Source organism: Lycorma delicatula, chromosome 3 (genome assembly GCF_047948215.1).
Source record: "Lycorma delicatula isolate Av1 chromosome 3, ASM4794821v1, whole genome shotgun sequence".
NCBI classification, from domain to species: Eukaryota; Metazoa; Arthropoda; class Insecta; order Hemiptera; family Fulgoridae; genus Lycorma; species Lycorma delicatula.
In genome coordinates, this window is record NC_134457.1 from 125,705,893 (window position 1) to 125,718,031 (window position 12,139).

The window sequence follows — 12,139 nt, forward strand, 5'->3', positions numbered from 1 at the left end:
TATACAAGGGTAAATCAAATATAAACGGTAATTTTCTTTTATAAATTTATTGATTAATAATATACCAATTCATACCTTCATCATGTCTCTATAGTCTCCTGCATGATCTACACACTTTTGCCAACGATTTGGAAGCCTTGTTCATAGAAAGTTTGAGGTTGAGTCGTCAACTAATTGCGCACGCGCTCCTCAATATCTTTATTATTTTTAAATCATTCCCCTTCAAACGATTCTTTCAAGAGTGCAAACAAAAAATAGTCAAAGAGGGCAAATCTGGACTGTCGGGAGGTTAGTTGAGGGTTTCCCAGTGCATTTTTTCCTATTGTATATCTCTCTTGTCAAAATCGTGTGTGGCCTGGCATTGTCATGGTGAAGGATGGTATCTCTGAAAAGTCATACCCTGCCTTTTGTTTCAGTAAGTGGCTTTTGTTGACAGTAGCAGCTGGTAATAGTAAGCCACATATACTGTTCGTTGATTATGGAGAAATTCAATGAGTAAAACTCCCCTTGAATCAAAAAAAAAAATGTCGCAAGAACTTTTCCAGCTGACGGATGGGTTTTGGCCATCATTGGGCAACCTTCATCCTTCCTTTCCCACTGCTTACTCACCATTTTTGACTCCGAAGTGTAATAATGGACCCATGTTTTATCACATGTGACAATGCGCCTCAAAAAATCGTCCCCTTTTGTCGAAATCAATTCAGAAGTTTCTCGCAGATCTCCAACCTGACCTGTTTTTGATTTTCAGTCAACAACCTTGGAACCCACAAGCACTAACTTTTCTAAAGCCAAGATCAGCACTCCTGTAGCTGATATCTGCTTCTGACACAATTTCTTCAACAGTAAACCGGCGATCACCTTTGATAAGCTCTCAAACAGCACGGATGTTGTCAGCCGTGAGACTTGACCTTGGGTGTCAATCATGACTTGTTTTCTACATTTTCTCACCCGCCCTAAAATTGTAAACACTCGGTTCTGGGACAGTGTAACGTCCTCAAATGTACCTCTCTAAATAAGTTAAAATTTCCGCAGGTTTAACGCCTTCATTAGTTAAAAACTTTATGATTATACATTGTGCAATAGATGACGGAACTTCTTGCTCACTCATGGCTGTACTGACAACAGAACAGAGCAGAGGAGCTAATCAAGCTGTTTCCCCTTATCTAAACACCAAACATTAACTCCCTCCCCCACTATAACATTCATCTTAGAACTGCTTACTGTGTAGAATAGCAAAATTACCGCTTAAATTTGATTCACCCTCGTATCATATTTCTCCACAAAATTATCCAGTGGGTGTCTTGCCAGAGTTCACACCGTTGGGCAGGAGAGGATCAAGGATAAGAATAACAGGTAGGGATGTAATAAGTAATTGTTGATCTACCTAAGCAGGGATCCAAAGAAGTGCTTTAATGTTCCCCTCCAGATAGTGGACACCCATCTTATCCACAGTGTCTCAGGAGATTGGGCTGTCCTTACCCAAAATGGAAACAGCACATTTTCATTGAATCAACAGTTTCAGTGAAAAATGCTGCAGCAAATAACTTTTCCTCTAGGTAGTAAGAGTCTCCTGAGAACAAAAAATCCTGCTTTCTTACAGAACATCTTCATTACAAACCCACAGTTGTTCTGCCCTTGTGGAAGTACCCAAACTGAATTATAAACCATTCTTTCAGGCTCTCACATTAGAAAATATGTTAACAGAATTTAAGAAACGGACATAACCCACTTTGTGAAGTTATACTTCACAATATACTTTGTGTATAGTATCTATATTTAAATTGTCAAAACAGTGTTTTCTGTGAAGATAAACTAGCAATTACTATTTTCAACCTTATGGAACCTCAGTGCAAATTAGAGTATGGCTATTAAACCTGCAGGTAACCTGATAGGTCAGCATGTGTATTGCCCATTTAGAAATTGATTGCATCACCACCTGCCTACAGTTAAATGCAATCACTACATTCTCTTTGTTTGGAGTTCTATAACCTAAATAATTAATCATTTAAATTTACGTAAATCATAAATATTAGACTTTAGCAAACTCTGATGACAGTGTTTACATACTTCAGTTCAATAAATACCATTCAAAGTGACATGGTTTAAAAAAAAAAAAATTACAAGTTTACAAGACAAATTAGCCATTTTGATGGTAAATTAGTAGTAATTACTGGTGGTAGATGTATATATAATTTAAAAGTCTTATGTTTTTTTAACACATTTAAACTACCTCTACATCAATAACTCTCAATCTATCTTACTATCAGATTAGCCAGTTTGTGTGGTGCTGACTTATAGGTTAGTGGTCTTGTGTTTGATTCAATGAAAGAGCATACTAGCATTTTATTTAGTATTATTTCAACTATTTAACTTTGTTTGATAAAATATGCAAAAATTTATACAAGCTCATAAAACAAAGTAATAGAAATAGAAGTATTTAAATCTAGAAAACACATACCTAATGATTGAAAATGTTAGGTTAGTTGAAATAATAATTTATTCCTTGTTTGATTTTTTAATCTGATTAATTTACAGAAATAGCAATGAAATCTGTCAATCCAAGACCCACTCACTTTGAATTTCTTCCTTACCAGTCAAGTCAGAGAACTGGCACTGGCAACACTAGTTACCATTAAATGGATTTTGATATTTTTTTTTTTTTTTTGAATATTTTATTCAGCTAATAATACTGATCTTTACCTTGCACCACATGCTCATGAACAGGTGAAGCTCAATTGATGATGCTATGTTTTATTAGAGATACTTTAATTGTCAGTAATTAATATTTAACTGCTGTAATGAATATATAATCTTAAGCCAAGAAAGAGATGCAATTAAATTATGTAATGAAATTTACTTATATGAAAGATGTAAATGTATCTGTCATTACATTTCTCCTAAATTACAAAAAAAAAATTATTTGAAATTTTATTGAATATTTTTTAATGAATTAAAATTAATCTGGGTCTTAATAAGACAGATTTTGTTTGATAAAATTGAATGTTATAGAAGCTTATCTTTAAAAGTATGAATTACAAGTAATATTAAGCATTTGGATATTAATATAGTAATTAATATCTTATAAATTTGCAAACATTGTTATGACAGATAACGTGCATTGCTGTATTAGATTAATGCAGAGAAAAGAAATATATTTATCTTGTGACCTCTGAACCAGATTCACCTATAAACAAGTAATTAGAGATAATAGTTTGCTCTCTGGCTATTCCATATTATAGTCCTGAATTGTGTTTGATATTTCAAACAAGATTATGTAAAATTTTGTCTGGATTTTTGCATAGATAATTTTGACTGTCTTAATTTATTTTATAATATTTCAAACAATATTATGTAATATTTTGTCTGGATTTTTGCATAGGTAATTTTGACTGTCCTAATTTATTTTATAAAAATATTATGACAAAAAGAAAGGTGTGTATTTTTAAATTCTTAATACTATTTTTAATTATTTTTATGAATAGAATTTATTTAAACAATAAGTCAAAAAATTGTTATTATTATTTTGTAGTTTATTTTTATATTGCGATTAGTATTAACTTTTATAGTAACTGTTATTCTGATGATTTGTGTTGAAATTTGATTACCAAATTTTTTTTTAGTTCTCTATTTGTAAAAATTAATTGCAATGACTGTTAAAAAACTAAAAGAATAAATTTCCTTATTATTATATCTTACAAAGATTAACACAAAAAGTATTCTTTCTTTTGAGCAATCTGAAGTCTTGAGTTTTTTTTATTTCATTTAGCCTTGTCCATTATCATGACAATCAATTTTGTGTGTCATTAATTAAATGACAGCGACATACACTGGTAACGTATGTATTCAGGTGAGCAAACTTCATTTTAAACAGAATGTGTACCATCAAAATATACACAAGTAACTAACTATATGAGCTTAAGTAACTATTTGAATACGTCAACTTCTCAGTCTGTTTAATTTGACTGACACCTGATATATACCAAAATAAAAACATTAAAAAGATATTTAGTACTCGTGAAACTTTTTGGACTGCTTTCAAATAAAAAAAAACCGCCATCAAAAATTATATGGTTTACTTTCACTTTTTTCTAAAAAAAGTTTATTTATTATTTCAGATGTTTTGAATTCCTACCGATTCAAAACCCTTTCATACTGGGTATCATTCCTAGAACTAACTGTGAAACAGAATCTTCAATAGAACTGTCTTGCGATAGAGATTTGAAGATGGAATTTATTAAAGTAGAATTGTATGAATCTTGTCTAAAAGTTAAAAGTGTACATACTATTACTGTCCAGAAAAGCAGTGAAATTTTTAATTCCATTTTCTACCACATATCAATGTGAAAATGGATTTTCCACTATGGTGACAGTAAAAAACACATTTTGTAATAAACTGAACCTTAACCCAAATTTGTGTTAAAGTACAACTGAACCAGATATGACTTGTTTTAGCATGCAGCATCATCCTTCTCACTGAATTTTTATTCTTCAAGAATATTGTAATCACTAATGTGAGTAAATTTGTAATAAACAGAAAAAATTGTAATACATGATTTTTTATAAAATAGATACTTTCAACAAAAAAAAAAAGTTATAATTTTGTATTGGTTTACCACTCTGAGATGTAACTCTTTCGCTATCCTAGTGAACTGTTAAATTACATATTTAATAGTTCAGTGACACACTACTGATCTGTAATTCACCTGAGTGGTACATAAAAAAAAAAGTTTGTGAACTACTGTGCTATTAAATTCCTTATGTAATGTAAAAAGATTATAATTTTTACAATTTTGCTGCTTTCTACAATAAATTAATAGAAAAAACTTACTCATCTAAGCAAATACAAATTATTTTTAATTTTATGGTCTTCTTTAATTCTCGTTACTTTTTATGAAGAATTAAAACTAATAATTTCATTGCAGGTTTTGAGGAAATTGAAAGAAAGAAAAAGTAATGAGTGTAGTTATGATAGATTTATTCCTCCAAGGAAGTTTATTGATTTTGATCAATCATATTATTCTGTAATCTATGATCATTCTTCAAAAACTACACCTGATATTCTATTACAGGTATATAATATAGTATTTAGAATAAGTGTATTCATGTGATAAGAGAAATATGTCTTAATTCAATTAAAATTAAATCTCCTTCTTAGTATTTTATTATTGTTAATAATATTATATACAATCAGTTCATGTTTAATATAATCAGAATTAGAAAGAGTTGATATTAAACCACCCCTCATTAGTATTCTTTTTTCAAAATTATGTCATTACATCTCCTGAAATAATAAATAAATTATTTTTAAGAAAAAAAAAGAAGCAAACCATACAACTTTCAACATCAGAATGTTTTATCTGAAAGCTGTTTAAGGACTTTATGAGTAACTATATATCTTTTTAAGTGTTTTTATATTGGTATGTATCATGTTTCGATCACATTAAACAAATTAAGAAGTTGATAAATTACTCATTCAACAAAAACTCACAAACTGGATCGGAAAAGTGATGCGATTTTAAACAGAAAATTTACTTACAATGCTAAAAATTATGTAAATAAATTTGAAAGACATCCTTCTAAATATATTAAAAAGTTTTATTCTTTCATAGGTTGGCAATAACAGCTGATCAACAATTAGGTTATGTGTTGCATTTGAATATTCATGTGAGAGATATTTGTGCTGTTATTCTTTGGTCTGTATTCACAGTGGGTAATACCACAAATTTGTTTTCATTTGGAGAGTAGATAGACATATTGTTAATTTATGGTAAAGAAAATAAAAATGGATTAGCTGCTGTGCATATTATCCAGATTGAAGAGAACCAGGTCATAAAACATTTGACACTTTGGTAAGGCGATCTGGATAAACAGGCATGTTAAACCACAACGATTCAATGCTGGTCGTGAACATTTTGTGAGAAATTCCAATGCTGAAGAAGCATTGTTAATGCAGTACAATTATCTCCCACCTCAAACACTAGAAAGTTGTCGCATCGCTTTTATGTTTCGTATTTAAGTGTGTGGTGAACATTGCAGAAGCAATTATTATTACCCATTCCATACAACACGTATTCAATTGTTATACCACCTGATTTTGATAAACAGATGAAATTCTGTCGATGGTTAATTAGAAAATGTGGCATACCAATTTTTTAGTTATATTCTAATTAACAATGAATCCTGTTTTACAAGAATTGACATAGTAAATTATCAAAATTCTCACACTTTGGCAGAAAGAAATCTTCATGAGACTGCTACAAGTCATTTCCAAAGCACTTTTTTCTTTAATGTGTGGTGTGGCCTTCTTGGTGATAAACTCATACACCCTTTTTTCTTACTCCAAGTCTCAATGGAAAGCAGTACTTGTATTTTTTGCAAACAAATCTGATGGAACTCCTGAAAGATATTCATTCCACTTGCAGGTATATATTTCACCTGATCACTATTGTCGTGATGTAATGAATCATTTAAATAACATTTAGTAAGCAATGGATTGGTCAAAAAGGACCAGTAAAATAGCCACCTCGATCTCTTGATATCACGCCAGTGGACGTTTTCCTTTGGTGTTGGATGAAGTATTGCTGCTCATATTGGCGTACAAGAAAAATTGAGACATCCTATAATAGAAGCTGGAGCTATTATTAGGAATAATGATGATGCTATTAAACATACCTGGTAAGATGGATTCACTGAGCTGAACTATGCACTGAACAGAATAGCAGCCACATTGAGCAAAAGGTTTGTACCTTTATCAAGTAACCATTTTGATATTTAATAATTTTTAGAAAAAAACAATAAATTATATAATTTTTATTTTTAAATCTATTTTTTATTAATTTTTTCTGTTACTGATAAGTTTTCTATTTGTTTTCATTTACATTATGTTGTTCAAACATTGATGTGATAAAAATTGTTCTGTTAAAATCAATTACTTTTCCAATCCAGTTTGTGTGTTTTGTTTCTAATTAAAGTTGAACTTCCCAAATTTGTGTTTAATTTTAATAGACGTTATTCACATCCATTTTCTCAGAAGCAAATTCTCTACAAAGTTGATTAGAAATTTTTATTTATTTATTAGTAAATTAACAAAGATGTTTTATTACAGATCTAAAAAAGAGTATTTTCCAACAAAATGTTTTCATGTTTTACCCCATTTTCTTAAAATCTAAGTGAGTTAGAGCTCTCTGACCACTTTTATCCAATTTCTTAGTTCAAAAACCATAATGAAGGATTGAATTTATCCTGTGATTTGTACCCCAAGAATTTTAGTACAGTTTAATTTCACAGTGGAAGCAGAAAGCAAGGCTAAATGTTTTGCAAGCCGGAACTCGTTAACAAACCGTTTTCTGACCTATGTTTATACAAACTTTTTTCCTTATTTTGGGTTATACAATCATCTCCTGAGAGATTGCCAAGCAACTTTGAATCACTTTGTTATGAATAATTATTTTCTCTGAAAATTCCAATTATTCATTAACATATTGAACATTGTTATAAAAAATGTAATATTATACAAAATATAACCCACCAAAACACTAACATTATATATATATATATATATATATATATATAATGTTATAATGTCCTTATATCAAAAATCAAGTAGTTAAAATAACAAATATTATGAACTTATTAGTCATATATAAATGAAATCATTTATTATGGACACAATTGCACTCTTTAGTCCAATAATGAATGAAAAACTGTTCCAATTGCCATTATATGTTTACTCAAAAGAATTTTTATATGATGAAAATTTTTTTTATCATTATCCATTTCACTGAATTTTGATACACTTCTTCATTTTCATACACTTCATAATTCTCTTTATCTCAATTTCCTGCACCTCTTTAGTTATCTATATTATGCATCCTAATCTTGTTTTCTTTTCAATTATCCTCTATACTTCTTTTAAAACCAAATAAACTGATATGAATTACTTAATGTGTGGCCCAACCATATTGTTTTATTTTACAGTATGTTGCCATAAATTTTACTGTTGTCAAATTTATCTTAAAACATTCACATTTCATTTCAATTGTAATATTCTCTTAACTTAAAATTATAAATTACATTCATGGTTTTAAAAGCATCAAAGGTAACAAGAACATAGATTATCTAGTGTCACAACAATGACTTCATATTTTCCAAGTCAGTATTGAAAAATGTTAAACTTATGAAAATTTAATAATGCAATCATGTCAACTCTTCAGATAAGCTTTTTTATTTAATGTTAAACTAATTCATTTTGTTTGTTTTACATTATCGTCATGTGACATTTTTGATGATCAGAAATTATACTTAATAGATGTTACTTGAAAAATAATGTAAATTGATTTGCTTTGTTTTTAGATTTATTTATTTATTTTTTAGTACAAGTACTTCTATTACAGTTAAAAAAAATAACCATTCTAATAATTTTTTTAGGACATAAATGACTGGCCAGCATGTAATTATAAGTCTTATTTAGCTAGATTAATTAATTATGATTTTAATTCAAATCATATACTTCCATTTAACTCCAAATTAGAAAAATTTAATAAAATTAATCACACCATTCACTGGTCTGTAAAACCAAGGCAGAAACCTATGATTGGAACACCATGGGCTGTGCTTGATCTACCCAACTTTATGAGCACTTTTGGTAAGTAACAGTTTGAATTGATTTGGTAACATATTGTTATATCTTCATGCTAACAAAAACATGAAGTGGTGTGATTTAACCACTTCATGCTTACAAAACAATTAAACGTAAAATATTGAAGAAAGAAATATACGTTTATTATGTATTTTTTATTAAATGTACTTATGTATTTACGAAAGTAAGTCAATTATTATCCGCAATGTAGTTACAAATTTTATTGCAATGCAAATAGGAAACTTTCATGTACATCATTTTTCAACATAGTCTCCTTGCATTTCAACGCACTTGGTCCATCACTGCACAAGCTTCCTGACGCCCCCATAAAAGAAGGTTTTCGGTTGAGCTGCAAGCCAGGAATCTACCGCTTCTTTCACTGTTTCGTCTGAGGTAAATCGACAGCCCCTTAATACCTCTTTGAGTGTACCAAACAAATGGTAGTCAGAAGGGGAAAGATCAGGACTATACGGAGGATGAGCCTGTACTTCAAAGTTGAGTTTCTGGAGTGTTTCAGCAGTGTGGGCAGCAGTATGTGGACAGGCATTGTCATGCAACAACACAACACCTTTCAACAGCAGCCCTCGGCGTTTGCTTCAAATTGCAGGCTTCAGCTTGGCAGTAAGCATCTCACTGTAATGCGCACTGTTTATTGTCGGGCCCCTTTCCTCATAATGTTCCAGTACTGGCCTTTTGAGTTCCAAAAAACAGTAAGCATCAGTTTTCCTGTAGATGGTTGGGTTTGAACTTTTTTTTACAGGGTGAATTTGGATGTTTCCATTCCTTACTCTGCCATTTACTCTCTGGCTCGTAATGATGGATCCATGTTTCATCACCAGTGATGATTCTGTCTAAGAAGATGTCGTTCATTTCTATAGTGATCCAAATGTTTTTGGCAGATGTCCAAGCATGTTTGTTTATGCAACTGTGTGAGTTGTTTTGGGACTCATCTTGCACAGACTTTATGAAACCCAATTCTATTGCGGATGATTTCAAAGGCAGAACCATAACTAATTTGCAGACAATGTGCAACTTCATCAATAGTTACTCGTCTGTCTAAGAAAACCATGTCACGTGCACACTCAATGTTTTCCGCATTTGTAGCGGTAAACAGTCGTCCAGCTCCTTCGTCATGCATAACACTTGTGCGATCATTTTTGAATTTTTCAATCCATTCGTAGTCACTCCGTCATGGCAACACACTATTCCCGTACTGTACCGTAAGTCTTCAATGAATTTTGGCCCCTGATACACCTTCCGACAACAAAAAACGTATCACTGAACGTTGCTCTTCTTTGATGCAAACAGAAAGCAGAGCAGCCATGGTTAACGGCAGGGCAGAGATAATGGAACTAACATAGCAGCATCAAACCTGCACAGACATAACAACAATTAAACCACGCATATGTCATCTACGCAACACGACAGTACTACCAATATAAACAAAAATATAACTAAATTGCAGATAATAATTGACTTATCCTCGTATAAATGTAATTAGTATCAAAATAATTGTTAAAAAAAGGAATGTAATAAATACTTGTGATATGTATAATAAACACTTTACTAGTGTCAATGAAAAGTCAGGAATACTTTTCTAACTGTTTGCCTATAGTGATGATATTTTGTTTAATGGTCTCACCACTGATTTAGTGGTTAGTTTTTGTGATGGATTATGTAGTCTAAATATTTATTTTTGTCGCTGTGGAATAGTTTGTATTTTCTTATATTGTTATTTCATTGTGGCATAAGGATAAATCATCACCAAATACAAATATTTAAAAATAGATATAATGAAAGAGTTACTGTGATATAACTATAGAGTTTACAAATCAAGATTTTTAATTCCTAAAAGATCAGTAATGAATAGCACTGGTAAAGTATCTTTATCTTTTATTTCAATTATTTTTATTTTCTTTACTGAAGAAATATCTAAACAGATCAATTTTTTCACAGATCGTAACCTTCTTGACTGGGGTAAAAGTAACTATATAGCAGCAGCTTTATGGGATTCTGTTTATCTTTGGAACTCTCTAACTTCAAAGACAATTCCCATCCCAAATCCTACATCAACTGCTATCAGATGGAATCCAGATGGCTTAAGTCTATTCACTGCAAGTAGAGATTCCATTAAGGTTACTAATTACTTTTACAATTATTAAGTATAAAGTTCAATTTACTTTACAGATATCATACCAGTAAATATATAATTAATATACTTTTTGTGATTAATTTTTCAAAACATGATTTTTGGTAATGCACTAAAGATTAAAAATGAGTAATCTAATGTCAGCAAACTGAACTAAAAAGAAAAATCTAAAGTGTGATATTGATAACTAAGTAGTGATAGATGAATATTAATATTTAAATTATTTTTAAGTGTGGCTGAAAGAAATCATACCTAGATCTTAGGAAGAAACATTGTATTGTTGTAATATTCTGCGTTCAATATAAAATAAGGTTTTAACAGATTTTTTTACCTTTAAAATAAAATATTTTTATTTTAATATCTTAAACCTATATTAATTTTTTTTTTCTTTTTATAATTTTAAATAATAGGACTTAACAAGATTTGAGTAAATTTTATGCTTCATTACTGTGCAAAATAATTAATTATAACATTTCTTTTTAAATTCCTGGAAATATATTTTTAGATCTTTATAAAACTGTATCACAATACCTAGCAAAAAATTGTTGCAGATAATACTGTTCTTTATGATACTTGTCAGACTATTCTTGTAAGATGTCTTCTTTTCTTACCTAGTATAGGATTAAGAATATATATTCTTTACGTGGTAATTCATTTTTATACCTTTAATTGTCTAAATAATATTTTTCTCTTGCTACAACCTAATATTACAAGTAATATTTTTATCATTGAATGTTATTGCCTTTAATTATTAGTCTTCAATATAATTAATTAATCTTATATTCTGATTGTTACATAATAGTACATCATATAGATCTTGTCTGGAATTGGTAGGTATACTACACTTATAAGTACAAAAAGAATCTATCCCAATATATACTTGGAAAAACTATCCCAAAAAACCGTAGTAAAACCTTGATCAAAGCAGTATCACAAAGTACACAATTGATAAAATGCAGATGTGGTTAAAGTTTGTATTAATAATTTAAGTTATTAACATATGATGAAATAATATTAAGTAAATACATGAAGTTGCATGAAATGACTACAGAATAAATCACAGTTCAGAAGGTGTTTATGAAAATTATTTGAAAACATATTTATGTAAACATTGAATGAGGATGCAGAAAATTAAGTTCTTTTTTAAATTAATAATATTTAATCAAAATTTATTAACAGATTTTTTTTCTGTAAAAGGAAAATAGTTTACTTTTAAATAAACTGGTGGAAAGATGTTTTAAACAGTTTGGTAATTTATTCAAATTGACAACAGAAGCATATTAAGGTCCTTTCTTAAGCTGGGTCACATAAAACAATATTGTTATCTGGTTTGATAGAAGTGGATATAATTT

General features: G+C 29.8%; 1 protein-coding gene across 2 annotated transcripts in view; it reads left to right on the top strand.

The window, feature by feature from the left end:
- Nucleotides 1-3: 3 nt before the first annotated feature.
- The window catches only part of LOC142321956 (protein cortex-like), a 29,819-nt gene continuing 17,683 nt past the window's right edge, over nucleotides 4-12,139 (top strand). Inside the window, exons 1-4 of one of the 2 annotated variants that reach the window (XM_075360509.1) lie at nucleotides 4-3,432; nucleotides 4,923-5,069; nucleotides 8,428-8,644; nucleotides 10,595-10,773. In XM_075360509.1, coding sequence (XP_075216624.1) covers nucleotides 3,418-3,432; nucleotides 4,923-5,069; nucleotides 8,428-8,644; nucleotides 10,595-10,773 — 558 coding nt within the window. In that variant the 5' untranslated portion in view covers nucleotides 4-3,417. The remainder of the gene's footprint in view (nucleotides 3,433-4,922; nucleotides 5,070-8,427; nucleotides 8,645-10,594; nucleotides 10,774-12,139) is intronic. The other variant, XM_075360510.1, reaches the window with a different exon arrangement.